Below are 23,526 nucleotides of genomic sequence, written 5' to 3' on the forward strand. Positions count from 1 at the left end.
TAGTAGAATATGAGTCCTTAAAGTCCAAAAGCGCTTTATGTTCCGTCAAGAAATCCATACCTAGCATAATTTCAGTTGTTAAAACTGGGACGATCCAAAAATTTGCAGAAAATGTGTGACCATGATAGTAAGTTTTAAGTGTGTCTGTAGTTTTGCATCTACTCCTTTTCCAGAAACTGCTCCTCTAACTTTAGTCTTTTGTAATGGGAATGTAGAGCAACAATTATTCGCATTGCGTTTATTAAATGCTGCATCACTAATCACTGTAACTGGAGATCCATAGTCAATTACTGCGGTGAAATTATGTGATTCAGTTTGTATATTGATAATCGGATGGTACACATTCTTTTGTGTCTGTTCTTTTTCCTACAATAAAGTGTCTCTTATGTCTTCCAACGTGGTACGTTCTGTTAGCGTGGTCATACTGTCTGTAGAAGACGTTTTGCTGTTGACATCCACAGTATGCTGAGCTTCTTTCTAGTCATTGTGTGTCAGGAGGACGAAAGCGACTATCTGGTTCACTGAATACGCAGTGTTGTTGCTGTTCCGAACCATCACTTTGCCTCGTGTCCTTGCTGTTACTGTGCCTGTAATTCTGATTGAGGTTCTGTTGTCGTATCCTCTGATACGTGACGCTTGGAATTTAACTCATTATTTCGATGAACATAATTGTTTTCCTGATTATTATTATTGTAATTCTGCTGTGATCCGTAATTTTGCCGAGACGAAGTGTGCCAGCTATTACCTTGCTGCTGAAAGTGTTGGTTGGTACCAGCAGAGTTTTGGTTTTCTTGCTGACTGTACTGAAGCTGTCCGTTAAAACTGATTCGCGTGTTGTAATTACTCTGATCCCTGTGGCTATTGCCGTGTCTGTTCTTAAATGATCTGTTGTAACCTTGATTCCTATTGCCATTGTAACCTCTGTTGCTTTGAGAGAAATTTTTCTTAACGGAAGATTAGTCAGACTGCTGAATTTCAAGTAATTGAAGTAGGTTGCGAAATGCATTAATACATTCTTTCTGTTGACCTTAAAGTAAAGAAAACATAGTGAACGAGAAAGTTTTGAGTTGCAAAGCTGAATGGGAGCGGACTGACTGGCTCTGTTAAATGTTGCACAGTGTACTCAAAAATTTGCGAAATTGTTGCGACTTCTCAAAATTTGGTAGGTTTAATTAAATGATCTTTGACGCCTCGCTGTGCCGCTTCCGACCAATACGCCGCTAAAAATACGTTCTGGAATTCTTCAACAGAATAATACTGCTGGCTACTGGGCGCATTTGCCTTTCAAAAAACTGCCAATGAACTCTAATTTGTGAGTTACTGGCCAAGCTGGAGGTAAAGAGGAAGAGAGTTGCTGAATCCAATCTAACAGGTGCAAGTCTGTATTTGCATTTCTTTAAAAGCTGTGAATGTTCGTACTGAAAGAAAATGTTTATAGTCGAACCGTCGTGTCTGGCAGAATTTTGTATATCGTTTCTGTTGTAAAATGTTCGCGATTGTCACTGTTCCGTTTCAGAGTCCCTTATTTTTCTCATTTTGCGCACATTTTGTTCATGTTTAAATCCGTCTGACTGTCCTTAAAGTATTTGGAGAATCACAAGGGTTTTGATCATATGACATAGTTTTCGCAATGTTGGCAAGACTGCTTTTTAATATTTTAATCTCCTGTGCGTTGATGTTGTTCACTGTTTGCTGGCCGTTTTGAAAACGCTGTAATGAAAGAAATTCTTCTGTTTGTGTAAAAGGTGTGGGAAATGTGTCTGCCGATTTGAGCACTAATTGTTCGACTTTTTTTGAGAAACGTCTTCTACTTGTGCTGTTAAAAATTGCGATTGTGTCGTAGCGTCATTGTCGACTTTATTAATCGCCGATTCCAAATCACCGATCTGTTTCGAATGCCTGAGTGTTTTACGTTGTCGTCTTGCGACTGCAGCACTGGCAACTGCTTTATGTATTTTCTTAAGAAGCAAATGTTTCTCTTCGTGCATTGTTTCTTTGATATTTTTTAACTGATTATCTACTTCAACAACTCGTTGCGAAAATGAGGTCTGCAACTGTGTTTGATTACTGCAAGCGCTTCTAAATGGCCAGAAATTTTATTTAATTTTGTGTAATTGTGGTTTGTTAGCTAATTCTCAAGTGCTTTCGCAATTTTTGGTCAATATGACTTGATAGAATTTTGTTACTTTCTTTCTGTTTTGTGTCAAGATGTGTCGCTAACGTTTTATTACTTTCTGGTTGTTGAGTCGCGAGAATGTTGTTACTTTCCTGTTTGTTGTCAAGATGTGTCGCCAGAATTTTGTTGTTTTCTGCGAGTAACATCTGAAGCATTGTCCCAAAATCATTGGTCTTTGAAGAGCTGCCGTTAATCATTGTGTGGTGAGTGGTTCATCACTATTCTCATTGTCTACGTCTGTTGTGACTTGACTTTGCAATGTCTGTGTTGTGGGGGATTCCCCGCCTGGAAACTAAAACCTGTGAAGTTGAAGGAGGTGTGTCATTGACAAAAGAAACATTTAAGCTTGCAAACACATTCCTATTCGAATTAGGTAACTTTTCCATATTTGTTTGAACGTGACTGTCTGTGAGGGAAGAATCTACATCCTGAATTGCCGTGTGTCTGATTTTCTAAAGTAGGATGCAGTAATTAGTTATTTTTTGTTGAATTTGACATAGCTATTGTCTTATGAATACTGGTACGAGAATTCCTGTTTGTCGTCTTACGCAGCGTGACAGTAAAGAACAATATTCACAACAACATGGAGGCCGAAAAAACGAAAGATGGCGACAAGAAGAACGCTTTCATACCGTTTGCTGGCAATGTATGTTCAAAAATTTGCAGACTACTGCGGAAAGCCCGCCAGCCAAAACACGAGCTTTATGTGGGACGGTGGAAGACGACCCGGGCGTCAAAAAAGCGGGAGTGTACCATGTTCCGTGTGAATGCGAAAAAACTTGTATTGTACAGACGTTCCGCACATCCGAAGATCGATGCACAGCATGCTACAGCCCAACAATTGTGTAACAGCAGAACACTGCATTGGAAGTGGACGTAAAATGAATTACCAGCAAACGAAAGTCCTAGCTACCACCTAAAAATTTTGGGGCTCCATTTTCAAAAAAGCGATTGAAGTCAATGTGACTGATAATCTAATCAACAGACACGTGGGCTTCAAACTGAGCTAGGCGTGGGAGCCAGTACTAGGCTGACATAAATACTGCCAGTACGTAGCAGACACATCATTCGAGCAGCACCATCTGATGACAGCGGAAGAGTCGAAATGTTGTCGACCTCCGACAACTGGATCTGAGAGTACACCCGAGAACTTTGGAAACGCCTCAGATCACATACAGAGCGTGGTAGTTCTAAGACTTTTTACGTCTCCGCATGGAGTTGTGGAAATATTCTTCAAAATTTTTGAAAGTATTGTGAAAGAAGTATTAAAGAAAAAATGAAGATATCACTATATGTGGTGACTTCAGTGCAGAAATGTCAAAACTCTGACAATCCTAAATCAAGGTCTCTTTTCGTTAACTTAAGGCCATTAAACTTATTCCTTTATACATAGCAACCAGCCACATTTTTCAAAAACTGGTTCGTTGCTCTATTTATAAAATAACACATAATCCGCAGCCACAGAGCTCCACAATCAGTAAACTGGATAAATTATTGAAATTTATTCTGAACAAATAAAAGTGTTACTCGTAAAAACACTTCTTAAATCATATTATTGTTAATATCTCTAGTGAGATTTTTGCTGTTAGTCATGCAGGTGGATGTTTTTTGGCCATGAACGATTACTCTTCGCATGCTACAGCGAACTGTGATGTCACATCAGTAATACCGTCTATGAAGAAAATTTAGTGACTTGAGTGGGAAGCCAGAAAGATGAGCTTGTGAACGTGTTTGCTGACAGACTAAGTTGTAAAAATGGCTCAGAGCACTATGGGACTTAACATCTGTGGCCATCAGTCCCCTAGAACGTAGAACTACATAAACTTAACCAACCTAAGGACATCACACACATCCATGCCCGAGGCAGGATTTGAACCTGCGACTGTAGCGATCGCGCGGTTCCGGACTGAGCGCCTAGAACCGCTAGACCACCGCGGCCGGCACTAAGTTGCATAAAATCGGATTTTATGTATGAAACACAGATTGAACAGTCTAGTTTTGAATCTACACTTGGTTGATTCTTTAATCAATATATTGATGTGTGGTACACGTTTCTCCTCTAAGAAAGATTAATTTCAAAGGTAAGTCTAAAACAAAGTTACCAAACTAGTATACTAAAGAACTTGAAGCATTAGGGAACACATCTTGTTACTCTGAAGTGTATATAAAAATAACTGTAAGATAGGCACTAAACAGGTAGATACAGAGTATAGGACATACGTGAAATATAAAAGATTGTATAAGAGTAAGCTTAGACTGTGAAAGTTTAATAGAAATCGTTCCAAACAAGTGCGAAGCAGCATGGCAGATTGTCACACGAGAACACTCTCCTACCCACACACAAAAAGTGTCACGTGAACCAGACCAACTGAACCAGTTCTTTGAGTCTTCAGTGAAAGGAATTGGAAACATTATCAACACGGCCGACACATCTGCAAGTGAACTACTTGGGAAGCAGTTGCCAGAGAAACAAGTCTTTTGAATGGAAAATTATCACATCCACTGATGTCGTAATAGTGGTAAAATATCCTCCAACTCTAAAACTGTGGATAATTATCAAGAAAACTGATTTGTGAACTTTTAGCATATATTTTTAACAAAACGTTTTCAGTTTGGAGTGTTCCGTGAATCATTAAAAATTTTAAAAGCTTTATCAATTTTTTAAAAATGAGACAAAAATCTCCACCAGAAGTATCGACCTGTCACAATAGCGCTTATAATTTCCAAAATATTCCGAGCTCTTATTGAAGTCAACTAAGTCATTATTAGATTGAAAAATCAGCCAACCAGTTGCAAATAATTATTATCCCTTAACTATGGTGTAGATACTTGTAAAAAATCTTCTTTTGAAGTATTGGCGCGAGAAATGTATACACCAATTGAAAAATAATTTTTTTTACAAACATAATAAAATATTAATGGAAAAATATTTGTGAAGTAAACGTACTCACTTATTACATCACATGATACACTAGGCCTCACAAGATAAAATACTTGCGTAAGTTACATGTACCTTACGTCAGAGACTAAGGCCAACTGGTACAAATATTCAGACTCAGACGACCAGGAACACTGGGCCACAGAGAGCGCTAAATACATACAACAAATCTCTATCTTTCTGCACGCTGAATTTATGTACAATATTACTCTGTCAGTAGATGTATTAAGAATATTATACAGAATGTATACCTGTAAATTTTTATATTTTAATAGCCTTGTAGAGGAATTTTCATACTTTCTTTATTATAAAATGCTGTTATTCGACACAACCAAGGCGCGGTTTTTACGTGCATGTATTTAGCGCCTTATTTAGCCCAGTTTTCCTGGTCGCCTTAGTCTGTGTATTTGTAGCTGTTGGCCTTAGTCTCAGACATAATGTTCATGTAACTTACGCAAATATTTTATCCTGTAACGCCTATTGCATTATGAGATGTAATAAGTGAGTACGTTTACTTTACAAATATTTTTCTATTAATATTTTATTATGTTTGTAAAAAAAATAATTATTTTTTAACTGGTGTATTCATTTTTAGCGCCATTACTTCTGAAGAAGATATTTTTACAAATATCTAAACCATGGTCAAGGCATAAAAACCTTTATTTGCAACTGGGTGGTTGGCTAAGTTTTCAGTGCATTCTGAATTACACAGTTGCTGTTTTGCAGCCATGTTTAAGATTTTAAGTGATTATTTTGAAGAAAAAATGCCCTTTCAGGCGGGGAAAGATACAATTTCAGTAATTTTTTAAATTTTAAACCAGATAATCACTGCTTTTCAAACTAAGAATGAAGTCTCATTTGTTTTATGTGACCCAAGTCAAGTCTTTGAATATTACTTTAGGAGCATGAATGTTATAAGGTACATAATACACCAGTAAAAGTAATTATATGCCTCACTGAGAAACAGACATTCTCTGACGAAAAATATTGAGACAGGTAGTGACAGGGATCAGTTGTTGGACCATTCTTTTTCGTCGATTTGCCACAGCGTGTTCCCCACTCTGCGATCTGCTGTGCAGATTTCACTACGGTAGTTAACAACTCATCAAGACACATCAGTATTGCAACAAATATCATGTTGCAGTCAAATGATTCTCCTTGAGTAAACTTTTGTGATACCCGGACAAGACCCATCACCTTCTGTTAGGACTATCTAACAATACAAAAAAAAAAAGAACGGTTAAACTTTTAGGATTTTATATTAACTTCAAGTTGACATGGGGAGAACTCTTCGGTCATATCTCCAGAAGAATATCAAGAGTAACATGTCTAATGTACAAACTGAGAGATTTAATTATTTCAGAATATTTAACACTGATGTATCTTCGAGTGTTCCAGTGTCAATTTCTTATGGACATCTGGTATGGAGCACTCTACACAGGTAAGTGACATATTGAAGGTACAAAAGGAACGTCATAAGAAAAATCCTAGAGATCACAGTCGACATCTGTTTCGAATACTTAATATACTTAAAGTTGTACCAGGTGTAGAAATATGAAACCGGAATTTGGTTGAAATAGTTTCACATCTGTTGTCTGAAACTGATACAATATTTTATTCAAAATAATCTCCATTGCTATTTATACATTTCTCCCACCTCTCCGAAAGGCTATGAATGTCACGCGAAGAAGAAAAATAGAAAAACAGTTCTTCTTTTGAAGCTAACCAGTCAGCGAGCTATTTTCGTACATTTCCATTGAGGCATTGTTCAGTGAGATGCAAATAGATGATAATTTGACGCAGCCAAGTCTGGAGAATAGGCCGCATGCCCCAGCATTTCCCAACTGAACGCCTCGATCGTTTCCCTGGTCCGTTTTGCTGTGCATGATGGGGCATTGTCATGGAGCAATATGACTCTGTGTTGCCTTTTTCCATATTCCGGTTGTTTTTCGCGTAATGCTCGATTTAAGTCGATCATTTCCTGTTGGTGGCGATCAGTGTTAACGGTTTCATTAAGTTTTGGCAGCTCATAATAGCTGACACCCTTCTGATCGCAGTATTGTGTTTTTCCCAAAGCGATTTGGTCTTGCAGTGGATGTCGATGGTTTGCCTGGATTCACCCACGATTTAAGACGCTTAGGATTCTCAAAGTGTATACATTTTTCATCACCTGTCACTATTCGGTGGAGAAAATACTTTTTTTTTTTTCAATTTGGCGAGCAGCATTTCACAAGCGGTCGTTCGATTTGCTTGCTGTCTTTCATTCAGTTCATGCAGAACCCATTTTCCCACTTTCTGCACCTTTCCCATAGCTTTTAACCGGAGAGAAACGACTTTCTTCGTCACATTCAATTGTTCCGCGAGCTCCTGTTGAGTTTGAGTATCATCTTCAGCCAATAAGGCCTGCAATTCGTTGTCTTCGAACTCTTTCGGTAGTTTTCCGCGCTCGCCGTTTCTCACGTCAAAATCCCCACTTTTGAATTTTTTGAACCACTCGAAACACTGTGTTTTCCCAAGCGCACGTTCGCTGAAATCTTCAACAACCATTCGATGCGGTTCTGCAGCAGTTTTCTTCAAATGATAACAGAAAACCAGAGCTGTCCGAAAATCGTAGTTCGTAGGCAAAAAACCCGACGTCTTTACGGGTTTGAAACAGATACCGTTGTATAGAACTTGGGTTACTGTGTGTTGATACTCGTCGTCAGCCGTTACAGGAAGCACATGGCGCTGCCGACGCGGTCTCACGGGCCGTACACTGACGGCTAGCACCATCTATAGGGAAATTCCGGTTTCATATTTGTAGACCTGGTAAAGCTGTATATACAGGGTGGTCCATTGATAGTGACCGGGCCAAATATCTCATGAAATATGCATCAAACGAAAAAACTACACAAAACGAAACTCGTCTAGTTTGAAGAGGGAAACCAGGTGGCGCTGTGGTTGGCCCGCTAGATGGCGCTGCCATAGGTCAAACAGACATCAACTGCGTTTCTTTAAAAGTAGGAACCCCCATTACATATTCGTGTAGTGCGTAAAGAAATATGAATGTTTTAGTAGGACCACTTTTTTCGCTTCGTGATAGATGGCGTTGTAATAGTCATAAACGTATAAGTACGTGGTATCACGTACCTTTCCGCATTACCCGTGTTAAAATGGACCGTTTACCAATTGCGGAAAAGGTCGATATCGTCTTGATGTATTGCTTTTGTGTTCAAAATGCCCAACGGGCATGTGCTATATACGCTGCTCGGTATCCTGGACGACATCATCCAAGTGTTCGTTCGTTCGCCGGATAGTTACGTTATTTAAAGAAACAGGAAGTGTTCAGCCACATGTGAAACATCAACCACGACCTGCAACAAATGATGATGCCCAGGTAGGTGTTTTAGCTGCTGTCGCGGCTAATCCGCACATCAGTAGCAAACAAATTGCGCGAGAATCGGGAATCTCAAAAACGTCGGTGTTGAGAATGCTACATGGATTGCACCCGTACCATATTTCTATGCACCAGGAATTGCATGGCGACGACTTTGAACGTCGTGTACAGTTCTGCCACTGAGCACAAGAGAAATTACGGGACGATGACAGATTTTTAGCACGCGTTCTATTTAGCGACGAAGCGTCATTCACCTACAGCGGTAACGTAAACCGGCATAATTTGCACAGTTGGGCAACGGAAAATCCACGATGGCTGCGACAAGTGGAACATCAGCGACCCTGGCGGGTTAATGTATGGTGCGGCATTATGGGAGGAAGGATAATTGGCCCGCATTTTATCGATGGCAATCTAAATGGCTCAGTGTATGCTGATTTCCTACGTAATGTTCTACCGATGTTACTACAAGATGTTTCACTGCATGACAGAATGGCGATGTACTTCCAACATGATGGATGTCCGGCACATAGCTCGCGTGCGATTGAAGCGGTACTGAATATCATATTTCTTGACAGGTGGTTCGGTCGTCGAAGCACCATACCACGGCCCGCACGTTTGCCGGATCTGACGTCCCCGGATTTCTTTCTGTGGGGAAAGTCGAAGGATATTTGCTATCGTGATCCACCGACAACGCCTGAAAACATGCATCAGCGCATTGTCAAGGCATGTGCGAACATAACGAAAGACGAACTACTCGGTATTGAGAGGAATGTCGTTACACGTATTGCCAAATGCATTGAGGTTGACGGACATCATTTTGAGCATTTATTGCATTTACAGGTAATCACGCTGTAACAGCATGCGTTCTCAGAAATGGTAAGTTCACAAAGGTACGTGTATGACATTGGAACAACTGAAATAAAATGTTCAAACGTACCCGCGTTCTATATTTTAATTTAAAAAACCTACCTGTTACCAACTGTTCGTCTAAAATTGTGAGCCATATGTTTGTGACTATTACGGCGCCATCTATCACAAAGCGAAAAAAGTGGTCCAACTATAACAGTCATATTTGTTTACATACTACACGAATATGTAATCAAAATTGGGGATTCCTGTTTTAAAAAACGCAGTTTATATCCGCTTGACCTATGGCAACGCCACCTAGGGGGCCAACCATAGCGCCATCTGGTTTCTCCCTTCAAGCTAGACAAGTTTCGTTCTATGTAGTTTTTTCGTTTGACGCTTATTTCGTGAGATATTTGGCCCGGTCACGATCAATATACCACCCTGTATACAGGATGAATCAGTGGCGAATAGTTGTGCAGTGGCAGGAGAGAGTGCCATTAGCAACACAGTAGAAATCCTGACCGGTGGGGGAGTGAGGGTGTGCGTTTGAAGATCGCTTTTGTAGGCCGTTCTTGAGTAACTTGAAAATTACGGCCTCTGGGGAAAACGTATCCCAGTATAAAATTTAAGTACCCTGTTTCCTACAAAAAGGTCCTGTTCATTCCTTCCGTAGGCCTAATAGCCTGTGCATAGCGAGCCAGAGAATATCAAAATCTCGTGCGTGATTTATGAAGGCCAGCCGTAACATTGCGTGTTGCATAGAACAACCTGTGTATGTCACTTCGCTATACATTAAATTGTATGTAAAAGAATATCAAATAAGAAGAGATATACACCTGAACAACACTAGGGAAAAAATTAAAACGGATATTCCAAGACAAATTGGTAAAAGCATCCCCCTTTCCCAGAGTCAGCTCCCTAAAAATCTTTTAACAAATTACCAGCATCAGCACGCTCCACGTCTTGTAAATTATTTCAAATAAAAATGTTTAACTGGTTGACTGAAGCTCCATTTTATGATATAACAAAATTGTTTGGTGTACGGATTGTGAACATACGTTAGAATTTAAAATGCGTGCCTATATTTCTGTAACTGTGTATGTCGGTATTATGTATAAGAGATGAAATCTATTCCGTTATATATATGGTCAATGACAATTGAAGATGAATAAAATGTTGGCTACGACATTCACAGCAGGGCGCTCAGAACTCTGCTGTACACTCATTGGCTGTCGGAGAATGGGTGACTTCAGCTTCTGTGTGTGGTGCAATGGGAAGCACCATACGCCGTGCATTGGCATTTATTTATGGATTATGGATATCGTTGGGGTTGTAGATGTAAACTTTCTCCCAGAACTTACTACTAGAGTTTATCATAGGTGGATATAGCATTATTCTGTGGCTTCATAACCTTTATTATATTTGCATCTAAGTATCCTGTGTGCCATCAAAAAATATAACCCGAACAAAATACTGTATTATATTAATGAAGTATTTCAAATGATAGTTATGTTTCATTACTTAGAATTTCCTCTCCAAAAAACAGCTTAACAACAGGTCGATGCTATATAAAAACGATTAGGGATTCACACAGACTAATACAATTATTTACAGATTAGTACTTAGCTGCTTAAGGTTACCTAATACACTGTTCAGTGTCCTAAATAAATTGTTTCTTGTCGCAGAGTTGTTTTGTTAATTTTAAGAGATAACACTTTCCGCATATCTGACTGTGATATGCGCAGTTACTTACGTTTTTGGGCCACAATGCATGCATAGGCGATTGCGATACATTGCAAATTTTGCTATCCTCAAGAAAAAAAGGGGTGGTTTCGCGGGATCCGGGAAGCGAGCGGGTCGTATTTGAGACTTTCTCCAAACACTCTTGCAGAGAGGCGTTGTGATGTTAGCTGTGTGCGCAGTGAAACTTCGAGTAGTTGATTTCATCTTCCATTAGCCGGCCAATGAAATCGCCCGCTATTAAACCGTAATGTTTACTGTTCACAATTTCTTCGAAAAATAATATAATCCTGCTGCTCAGACTCCAGTGCTCTGATCATGCAATGGCGTTTCAAGCATAGCAGGAGAATTCCCCGTTGGCCATTGTCGTGTGTTTTGTGTCTTGACATGACCAGAGAGATGGAACCAGGGCTCGTCTGTGTAGAAGCTATCAGTGGTATTCCTCCTAGCAAAAAATGTAAACCATTTGTAGCAACGGATTTCACATTTCAATACTGGCATCTTCCAATTCTTGAATTGCTGTCACCTTATACGGGAACAATTTCAGTGTTTGCCTAACTACTTTTCGCGCGGTTGCAAGTCCGATATGTTTCTCTTGCGCGAACGTGTGCAGTGATTTTGCTGGGCCCTGCTGCATAGTCAGAAGCATCTAACAACTTCTGTTCGTTTAGTATAGGTATTCTTCAAGTTCTTACACTGAGCCTGTCTCTTAAAATTTCTCAATACGTCGACGAACTGCATTATGATGAGGTAGAACTGTTTCCAAGAATTTTTCAGAAAATGCCTCCTCCACTAAATATTTGTTTTTATCGCCTTGTCGAAGCACGTGTTCGACAAGAAAAGTGCGTTCCTTACTTGAAAGCACCGTAATTTGAAAACAAATAGAAAATCTAAACATTAGATGTTAGATATCACATTCAATAACTTTCATCCACGGAACCAAACAGTCAGATGTTACTTAACAGTAGAATAAATTTAAAAAAAAGGAAAAATTGACTATGAAAAAACAGTTCTGCCAACTTTGTTTCGAACCTTTAACGTAACCTGCACATCGACTTTCCAAACACGCCGTACCACCATTGTGTACTCATGTCTCAACAAAATCTCAGCTTATTCCAGTGAAAACTTTTCTTCCAGGATAACATCCTTTACGTCACAGTGTTCAAGAAAAATTCCATTATGGAACTTTACATCACCTTCAAATGCATAGTAATCACGTCACCGTGCCGGTCGTACAATTTCAGCGCACTGTTGTGACTCTCTCACTCAACACGACCGAACTAGAAACTTTACGTTGTCTTTTCGTAACTAAAGAGCACACCTAGTTGGTGTCTAGACAGGGTCGCTCACTAGTTTCTGTGAAAGTGACTTCTGGTGGTAGGAGGGCCGACGGGACAGAGCCCTAACACGTCCCAACATTACTTTAGTCCGATGAAAACTACTTGGTAGTTGACACTTCATGCGTTGGAGCGAGTTTCCTCCAGTCAAAGCTCTCTACGTCACGCCAGAACTGATCGTCGTTGCCAAACTGGCATAACAATTGGTCAGTTCACTGCCAGTTTCTTGTCCGGGATTCTTTCTTGATGTGTTTGGATCCCGAATCATGAGTCTGGCCATTTTATTTCGTATGATAACAAAAAAACACACACACAAACACGCACGCGAGCGCTCGCCTAACGAGATACACGCGTTTCATACACAGCACTAACCAAACACTACAATACACTTTCGCACAAGATGCGATTGAGTGTCAGAATATAGTTATCATAACCGCAGAGATCGGCTTGCATCAGATAAGCTTCGCACGACATTACGTGAAGCAATTTTTGAAGGATTCAATTCATCGTTTCGACTGGAGCACCAGTCATAAATGTAACTACTTATCGCAGTTTTGTGCCGTAGGGCAATGATTAGCGTACATACCTGACCTATAGAAGGCAGTAGGTTCGAATCTCGACCAATATAGCGAAATTTTTTATTTTTAAATTTAATCATAAAAGTCTATTATTTTTACTCAGTTAATCGGTTTTAAGGTAAGTTTTTTTGATTTCTAGTTCTTTGCCGTGTCATTTTCATCATCGTATTGACCTTTTTATTTGCTATTATTTTTCTTTCTATCATTCTGTCTTTGTTTGGAATATGCCTGTCACGCCTATAATTTGCAGCCAAGTGCGAACGAGGACTGCTCATGCAGCAGATCGGGTAGCTGGTGCGAGTATAGTTTCAGGTAACCAGTAACAGCGAGGAATTACGAATTGCGTCTAGCGATGACACCAGATTTTTTTCTGTCTTGAGTTTGCTCGTAGAGGTTAGCTTGAACGGCGTAAACAAAGCGATCGTGATTTGAGTTCTGCCGCAGAATGTTGACCGCCGCTTTCTCAGGTACATTGCACTTCACGAGATTGTGGTCAGCATAGGTCGTGAGTTTTAACTCAGAGCAACAAAAGGCGTTATCTGCCGCAGCTCAGTCACTGGTCACTTGAGATCACCTGTCGGCGGAGCGTCTCGCATTTCCGACATACCTCGTGGCAGCCACTCCCAACAAAGCTCCGTCGTGTTTGTGTGTCGCCCATAACCGAGCGATAGCCGGCAGTCGATGCGGCAACGCTGAAGCGCCAAGTGTCAGGCGTCAGCTATCAAGTAATTGTAACTGGACAACTGTTCATTTCAAGTGAAGAGCTCTTTGAATAATGTTCAAATACACTACTGGCAATTAAAATTGCTACACCAAGAAGAAATGCAGATATAAACGGATATTCAATGGACAAATATATCATACTAGAACTGACATGTGATTACATTTGCACGCAATTTGGGTGCATAGATCCTGAGAAATCAGTACGCAGAACAACCACCTCCGGCCGTAATAACGGCCTTGATACGCCTGGGCATTGAGTCAAACAGAGCTTGGACGGCGTGTACAGCTACAGCTGCTCATGCAGCTTCAACACGATACCACAGTTCATCAAGAGTAGTGACTGGCGTATTGTGACGACCTAGTTGCTCGGCCACCATTGACCAGACGTTTTCAATTGGTGAGACATCTGGGGAATGTGCCGGCCAGGCCAGCAGTCGAACATTTTCTGTATCCAAAAAGGCTCGTACAGGACCTGCAATATGCGGTCGTGCATTATCCTGCTGAAATGTAGGGTTTCACTGGGATCGAATGAAGGGTAGAGCCACAGGTCGTAACACATCTGAAATGTAACGTCCACTGTTCAAAATGCCGTCAGTGCGAACAAGAGGTGACCGAGACGTGTAACAAATTGCACCCCATACCATCACGCTGGGTGATACGCCAGTATGACGATGACGAATACACGCTTCCAATGTGCGTTCACCGTGATGTCGCCAAACACGGATGCGACCATCACTATCCTGCAAACAGAACCTGGATTCATCCGAAAAAATGACGTTTTGCCATTCGTGCACCCAGGTTAGTCGTTGAGTACACCATCGCAGGCGCTCCTGTCTGTGGTGCAGCGTCAAGGGTAACCGCAGCCATGGTCTCCGAGCTGATAGTCCGTGCTGCTGCAAACGTCGTCGAACTGTTCGTGCAGATGGTTGTTGTCTTGAAAACGTCCACATCTGTTGACTCAGGGATCGAGACGTGGCTGCACGATCCGTTACATCCATGCGGATAAGATGTCTGTCATCTCGACTGCTAGTGATACGAGGCCGTTGGGATCCAGCACGGCGTTCCGTATTACCCTCCTGAACCCACCGATTCCATATTGTGCTAACAGTCACTGGATCTCGACCAACGCGAGCAGCAATGTCGCGATACGATAAACCGCAATCGCGATAGGCTACAATCCGACCTTTATCAAAGTCGGAAACGTGATGGTACGCATTTCTCCTCCTTACACGAATCATCACAACAACGTTTCATCAGGCAACGCCGGTCAACTGCTGTTTGTGTATGAGAAATCGGTTGGACACTTTCCTCACGTTACCACGTTGTAGGTGTCGCCACCGGCACCAACCTTGTGTGAATGCTCTGAAAAGCTAATTATCTGCATATCACAGCATCTTCTTCCTGTCGGTTAAATTTCGCGTCTGTAACACGTCATCTTCGTGGCGTAGCAGTTTTAATGGCCAGTAGTGTAGTATGTTTTAGAGTTGCGCTGACCATTTCGGAGAATTTAGTACATCTGGTGGAGCACTAATAGAAGTTCATGCTTTCTGACCCTTCACGTTGCAATAACATCGCTGTCAGTGAATTTGGTTCATGTAATGGCCGTCAATAATCAATGATATATTTACAAATTCATTCGGACCAAGAATGAAGCATATCTCTGATGTAGATGCATTATCGTTATCATTTATAGTATTGTTTGCAGACCATCTCGTATGAAACACATTGAGGGGGCTTTCATTTGACTTGTGCAACAGATGTAGCATATTTCAATGTTATTTTTCATATCCTAATAGTGTAATGTTATGGCAAAACTTTCTTAAACCTATTTTTTTTCACAATTCCGCAGTAATATCCCCGTTGGCAAGGAAGACGACAAGGAAACGGATGGCAGTGGCAGTTTGGCTAGCGGAGGTGGTGTGTCTACAGGACCGAGCAACACCAAACAATGCAGCCCCAATCAGGTAGCGTTCTGTGAACGCGACAGGGGTACGCTGCAGAGTGTGCACAATCTCGCCACCGGCAGGGAGACAACTGCACAGTCCCTGGGCCTGACCGAGGACAAAGAATTTCCGTATTCCTGCAGTGTGTGTCACAAAACATTCGTAAGTAGGGGCGGCTGGAAGATCCACTTACGCCGGCACACTGGCGAACGCCCGTATAGTTGTGACGTCTGTCACGAGACATTTCCAAGCAACACCCACCTGAAGAACCACTTACGTCAGCACACCGGCGACGGACCTTACATCTGCGAAGTGTGCCACAAAGTGTTGTCGTGTGAGAGCAGCCTCAAGATCCACTCGCGAGTGCACACAGGTGAACGCCCATATGTTTGTAAAGTGTGTCAGAAGACATTCGTAAGTAGCACCAACCTGAAGAAACACTCGCGTGTGCACACAGGGGAACATCCCTATACCTGTGAAGTGTGTCACAAGGCGTTCATATGTGGAAGCAATCTCAGGAGACACTCGAGAGTGCACTCCGGCGAACGCCCATACATTTGTGAGATCTGTCACAAGACATTCAACCAGAGTTCGAGCCTGAAGACTCACTCGCGTGTGCACTCGTGCTAATGCCCGCACGGCTGTGATGTGCTCCATTAGACTTTATACACCCACATGGAGTCGTGTGACTACGACGCGTCTTATGAAGCTTGTTGTACCTAATTAATACTAACTACCTTTTTGCCCATAGCTTTGTCTGCGTATGCATATGTCACATATGTTTGTGCTCTGTACACTTCCATTTTGTTTGAGGTAGGCTTTTCCAGACTGAGTTTCAGAAATTCCGGCATAGCAGACAAAGACGATCACTAAATGATTCTGTTTACACATTTTTCCCCCAGACATCTTGAACCTACCTATTCCTTTAAACTATTATTTGTTATCCATGTCGATAGCTCGAAGAGTTGGAATTATGTGTTCAGGGCTGTAAAATTACCATACATATCAGAAAATTCCAGCACGTAATCTAAAATTTCTATTTTGCAAATAAAAACAATAGCCTGACCAAAAAAATAATCTGCTCTAGAGGCACCACGCTTGATTTCTTTCTTCTATATTTCCATTGTTCTAGTGCTTTACGCTTAGCATATCACCTACGAGGGGTGTTTGAAAAGTCCGTGCAAAGTCCGAGAGATGGCACCACCAGCGCGTATCGAGGTCATGTTCAGTTAGTAGCATCTTTGGAAATAACGCGCACCAAGTTTCAGCCATATTGGTCTATTTCTTTGTGTTTGGCATTCGTGTGAATCAAGGAAGTCGAGTGATTGTCAAAAAATGGACGAAAAAGAATTTCGTGTGGTCATTAAACATTCCTTTATGAAAGGCAAAACGCCTCAGGAGACTAAAGAGAAGCTTGATAAACATTACGGTGACTCTGCACCTTCGCGTAGAACAGTATAAGTGGTTTCAAAATTTTTGGAGTGGCCATATGGGCACAAGTGATGCTGAACGTTCTGAACGCCCAATGGAGGTTACAACTCCAGAAGTCATTGATAAAATACATGAGATGGAGATGGATGACTGAACGGGTACATAATATTTTGCATAAATATTTGGACATGAGAAAGCTATCTGCAAGATGGGTTCTGCTATTGCTCACGATTGACCAAAAATGGAATCGTGTGAAATGTTGCAAGGATGATCTGCAGCTGTTCAGGAAGAATCCACAGGACTTTAAGCGTCGTTTAGTCGCTGTGGGTGAAACATGGATACATTACTATACTCCTGAGACCAAACAGCAATCTAAACAATGGGTTACCAAGGGAGAATCTACACCGAAAATAGACGTAGACCATTCCTTCAGCCGGAAAGGTTATGGCGACTGTCTTTTGGGATTCGCAAGGGATAATCATCATCGACTAACTGGAAAAGGGTAAAACTATTACAGGTGCATATTATTCATGGTTACTGGACCGTTTGAAAACCGAGCTGCAAGAAAAACGCCGGCGGTTGGACCGCAAAAAAGTCCTTTTCCATCACGACAAAGCACCAGCACACACCTCATCAGTTGTGATCGCAAAATTATTGGAAATAGGATTCCAACTCGTTTGAAATCCCCACTGTTCTCCAGACTTGGCTCCCTCAGACTACTGTTTGTTCCCCAATTTGAAGAAATGGCAGGCGGGACAAAGATTTTATTCAAACGAGGTGACTGCAGCAACTAACAGCTATTTTGCAGACTTGGACAATTCCTATTATTCGGAAGGGATCAACAAATTAGAACAGCGTTGGACGAAGTGTATAAGTCTAAAAAGAGACCATGTCGAAATGTAAAAAAGGTTTACCCCAAACATGTAAGTAGTTTTTATTTTTGCATGGACTTTTCAAACGCCCCTCGTATATCTCACTTCGAAACTGATACCTGTTCTGTGAACACACAAAATCCATCTCTGAGTTTTTTTTACACCTCCCGAAGTCTCTTTAACTGCTGGTCTGTAAATGTAAATGCATTGTCCACATGATTCGACGCCGGCCGAAGTGGCCGTGCGGTTCTAGGCGCTGCAGTCTGGAACCGCGAGACCGCTACAGTCGCAGGTTCGAGTCCTGCCTCGGGCATGGATGTTTGTGATGTCCTTAGGTTAGTTAGGTTTAACTAGTTCTAAGTTCTAGGGGACTAATGACCTCAGAAGTTGAGTCCCATAGTGCTCAGAGCCATTTGAACCAGCCACATGATTCGCAGAGTGGTAACGTGTTTACCTACCATGCAGCGAACCCGGATTGGAGATTTTCATCGCTCGTGGATTGGGTGTTGTGTTGTGGTCATCATCATCTCATCATCATCGACGCGCAAGTCGCCTAATGTGGCATTACCAGAAATGACTTGCAACCTGGCCGCCGAACTTCCCCAGATGGGGCGTCTGGGCCAAAAATGCCACAAGATCATTTCATTTTTTTTGTTAATACCTTATATTTAACTATAGCAAATCATATCAGTATCGACACGTTTTCGACAGATCCTCAATATTTGAAACATCATATATTCATACGACATACGTTTTAATATAAAACCCAACAAATACAAGCTTCACCTGAAACAATTAAATCCAATATGGCGTTTCCACTCAACTTGATACGAACACAAAAGACGATAAACATCCTGAACTGTGGGAACTGAGCATGTACATGTCATAGTGACGTCAGGGAGAGGTCTCAACTGTGAGGCTAGTCTCCCACAAAAGGAAAGGTTTATCGATTGATCTGAAAAGAGAGGGACATCTAGTGATTATCTAAAAAACTAAGTTTGTGTTGTTTGAACTAAAATATCAGCCATGGCATTGGTAATAAGTCCAGGCAGATAAAATACCTCCCCAATTTCGCCAGTCCAGGAATTTTCTTCCCCAATGTTTCCGTTTCCCCAAAAGTTGAGGACAATAACAGACCGTCATCTCAAGAAAGAGGACTATCGGTGGCAACTGCCTGGTTCTCCTCTTGTTTTACACCGTGTGATTCCAGAAAGGACGGTAAATGTATCAGCGGTACTCACTCGTGCGGTATGATCATTGTCGTGAAACACGCTGATAAAATCATCGGCTGGCTGCACTGCTGATTCTCGTCACCTGGTTGACAAAACGAGCAACACAATAAGAGATGGAATGCACTCCATACTTTAAACTACTTAAAGTCCCCTGAATACAGCAAGTAAATACTAACAAGTAGTTTTCGAACATTTTTACATGTCACCCCCTTCTCATCCCCACTCCCACCCCTAGGCAAGTTAGGAGTATGGTACTTCCACATCATTTTTATACGAAAAAAAAACGATGCATGTGCATACCAAATTTGTTTGAAATTGCTCCGGGTTTTCCTGAGTTATGCTTTTATGTCACTATTTCAGCCCCACCCTTATCCATAGCGATGCTAAAGATGTCCTACTGTCACAATACATATTTCCACATAGCAACTGATACGTGTACCAAACATGGTAGAAGTATGTTATGGTGTTACAGAGGTATGCCTCCTCCCCCCAACCACATCTAGATGCAAAACCCCATCAGCACTGTCACTAATCAGCCTCACTTTTTTTGGGGGGGGGGGGGAGGGAGGGGGAGGGCTCGTCAGTCATCTGACTGGTTTGACATGTCCCACTACAACTTCCTCTCGTGTGCTGATTGCTGATGTCTTCGTCTGTAAGTATTCCAGTGTCTGTCTTGTCCTACAATTTTTACTCTCTCGCCTCCCTTTAGTACCGTGGAACCAACAGAACCTCATCATTTACGGTATACTGATAATTTTTACTTATGGACCGTCTGACAGCAACTGAATAAAACACAATTTTAGTGCCATATGCGTTTCGCCTTTATTTCCTGCAAGGCAGCGTCAGTCGTCTGGAATATGTACATATGTGTGCTATTTAATTTACATTTTGGTCACTGTACGTTTAGGTTATAAACAATTCTGGTGGTTGGTATTTCTTATTAAGTAGTAATATTTTTAACTGTACTTACAGGTTGCATGGATGATTTCCTACATATTACGTTCCTGTTGCATTTTTGGTGTTGTTCTTCTTCTTATAAGTGCCAGTTTGCGGTTTTTTCCCGCATTTCACAACACTATGAACTGAACACTTGTTTCGATGCAATGTTTTGGTTTGTGTTGCCGACTGTCAGATGTTATTGCCACACTGTAGGGTGTAATTATTGAAGTAACTGTGATCTATTTGTGTATGCATTAGTGTGTGTGTCGCCTTTTTTGTGGGCTGTGTGTGTGTGTCTGTGTGTGTGTGTGTGTGTGTGTGTGTGTGTGTGTGTGTCCTGGAGGCGAAAGGGGAAAGGTGATTTTTTTTCCCTGGTTGTGTGAGAGGGACGACTTTTTCGATTTTTTACCTTGTCATTTCTTTTTTTATTAAGTGTAGTAGGGAGCCTGTGCTGATATGTGTTTGTTCATTTATCACGTGTTAGTTTTCAGCGATGTCTTTCTGAATGTGGAAGTTTTCTTGCGTTTGTATAAGATGTTTGTCGTGGTTGCTTATTCTCATTATTTTCATTTCTTGTTCCATGTTTGTAGGATGGTGGTTATGGTGTTTTAAATGTTCTGCAAATGTGGAATGGCTTGTTTCGTACTTCCAACACCTGATATGTTCTTTATATCGTGTTTTAAAATTCCTGCATGTCATGCCTACATATACTGCATCACAAATTTGATATTCAAGTTTGTATATTCCTGGTTGTTGGAATTCGTCCCTCTTGGTAGCTGGTTGGCTTAGGTGTGATTGGAGGGTTTGGCCAGACTTTATGCTATTTGGAATCCCTGTCTGTTCAGGATGTTTGCAACTCTGTATGTTAGTTTATGTATGTAGGTCATAGTGTACCATCTGGTTCTTTTCTGTGTGGTGTTGTCATTGCGTGTGTTTGTTGAGTGTGTTTGTAAGTTTTCAGCTTGTGAGTTGGAAATGTTGTGTTTGTTTTGTATTTGTTTTTTATTTTTTTATTGAGCCTGTATACTACGTGTGTGTCATACCCGTTGTTCCTAGCTATCTGTGTGATTGTACTCATTTCTTTTTCATACTTGCTCTTGTTGCGTGGGATTCTGTTTAATGTATGTAACATACGTCTCAGTACTGCAAGTTTCTGGCTTTGGGGATGGTTAGACATGGAATGTATTATTGTGTCTTCGGCTGTTGGTTTTCTAAAGATGTTAAATGTATGTTTGCCATTTTCTTTTTTTATTGTCAGAAAGTGACCAACAGGTGGCAGAGTGATGCGACAATGCAGCGGAAGGCAGCACATCAAGATGGCAACCCCGCCGTCAACATGCTCCACGGTTGAGCAGCGATGTTTGATGCGTTTTTTGTGTAGTGAAGGTGTCAAACTATTCTAAATTCATTGTAGAATGACAGCGCAATGCAGCGATTCGTGTTTGTCATTGCAGAAAGTGTACGACTGGTGTAGAGAGTTTAAAAGCGGTGTAACTTCTGTGGAGAATGCCCAAAGACCAGACCGGGCTTCTGCATAGTGACAGCTGAGAACATTTCGTTAGTAGAGGAGCTTGTAAAGAACAAGTACGTAACTCTGGACAAAATAGCCACAAGTTTGATAATTAGTATTGATTCATTGCAGAATACTTATCAGAATCTACTACACTTCAGTAAGGTGTCTGCAATATGGATGCCACATCAGAAATTGCCGAATTGAAAGAAGACCATCCCTTCGACGCCTGTGAAGAATTTTTGCATTGTGTCCATCTGGAAGGTGATGCATTTCTGGGGAAAATTATTACAGGCGATGAGACTTGGGAAAAGATCAAGCAAGGAATGGCGATACAGCTATCGCCGAAACCAAAAAAATACCGTAAAATGAGGTGAATCCGATCAGGTGGTGTCAATCCAATCATTTGCCGGTTTTGCCACGTTTGGATAACTGAGCGTAGCATTTTAACAATTATATTTCATCCGACCATTGTCGTCAATTCTTGAGTAACCTATCAACAACAATGGCGTGTTGGAGTGCGCGCAACCAGCAAATCTCATTGCCAGTAGGTGTGTCATTCTTGTGCTGCACTTGTGTAGTCAACACAACAATGCGAAAACTTCTGCTGGTGCCTGTTACTTCCAAAGTGTAACAGGTGAATTGCAATATTATTGCTTGCATTTGAACGTCTTAAGTGATACAGTTTCATTTTTTGTTTGTTGCTAATACTATTTAGTCACTATGCAGGCCTAATTACAAAATTGCATTTTTGTAGGGTGAATCCGATCATGCTAGTATTCCATAAGGTTCTGGGACCAACACGGAAATCTAACTACAAACCAGAATTTCTTCTAAATCCTGTGAAAGCTGTCAAATCAGGAAAATTAAGCATCCGGAAAGGTTCAGAGTAATACGCAGTTCCATGTACCACATTAAATGTCAGACTCAAGGAAAGATACAAATACACAATAGGCGGCCAACTATTGTTAACCAACAGTGAGGCGAAAAGCCTGGTTCAAGGATTATTGTGTTCTGCGAAATTGGGGTTTCCTTTGAGGAATAATGGTGTTAGGAACTTTGTACAGACGCATCTCAATCGAGCAGTGAGGATTGAGAAAAGATTTCATGACAATCAGTCTGGTCCGAGTGGGCAGAATCTTTTCTGAAAAGAAATAAAGAACTAACGATTAGAGTAAGTGAAAATGTGAAGAGGGCAAAGGCAGCAGTTACCCGAGAGTGATTGATTATTTTAAGAACGTTGAAGTGACCTTGAGCGGTGTCCCTCCCTCCAATATTATAAACTACGACGAGACAAACTTTTGTGACGATCCTGGGCAAGTGAAAGTAATAGTGAAGCGAGGCACAAGACAGTCTGAAAGGACAGTGAGTAGTTGTAAGTCAAGTATCAGCGTGACGACAGCAGCAGCTGCCGACGACCCAGGACTCCCACCATACTCGGTTTATAGGGCAAAACATCTCTTCGATATTGGACTGAAGGGGACATAACTGGTGCAGGTTATAATAGGAATCAAAGTGGTTGGTTTGACCTAACAACGTTTGAATCATTGTTTGTTGAAATTGTCTTGCCTTATGCCTGACAATTAGAGGGACCTAAAGCGATTATAGATGACAATCTCTCGAGTCATTATATAACGTGATTAAGCTGATTTGAGCTTCTACCACCTAATTCTACTCATTTGTGCCAGCCACTTGCTTGGAGAAATGTGCTAGATGATTGGAAAAGGAAGAATAGAGGAGTGGTGCCAAAATCCGAATTTCCTAAGTTGTTGAAAAAAAACTTTGAAAATATAGCTATCACGTCCAAATCAAATGTAATATCTGTGTTCAGAAAAGCATGGTGCCTGTCCCAATAAAGTCATTTCACAGTTTCCAGATGCAA

At 41.2% G+C, this 23,526-nt stretch overlaps 1 protein-coding gene across 2 annotated transcripts in view; it reads left to right on the forward strand.

Annotated features, from left to right (window-relative positions):
- Nucleotides 1-17,127, forward strand: part of LOC126424756 (zinc finger protein 571-like) — a 125,856-nt gene extending 108,729 nt beyond the window's left edge. Inside the window, exon 6 of one of the 2 annotated variants that reach the window (XM_050087492.1) lies at nucleotides 15,567-17,127. In XM_050087492.1, the coding sequence (XP_049943449.1) occupies nucleotides 15,567-16,290 (724 nt within the window). In that variant the 3' untranslated portion in view covers nucleotides 16,291-17,127. The remainder of the gene's footprint in view (nucleotides 1-15,566) is intronic. The other variant, XM_050087493.1, reaches the window with a different exon arrangement.
- The last annotated feature ends 6,399 nt before the right edge of the window (nucleotides 17,128-23,526 follow it).

Source organism: Schistocerca serialis, chromosome 10, assembly GCF_023864345.2.
Source record: "Schistocerca serialis cubense isolate TAMUIC-IGC-003099 chromosome 10, iqSchSeri2.2, whole genome shotgun sequence".
In the NCBI taxonomy this organism is placed as follows: domain Eukaryota; kingdom Metazoa; phylum Arthropoda; class Insecta; order Orthoptera; family Acrididae; genus Schistocerca; species Schistocerca serialis.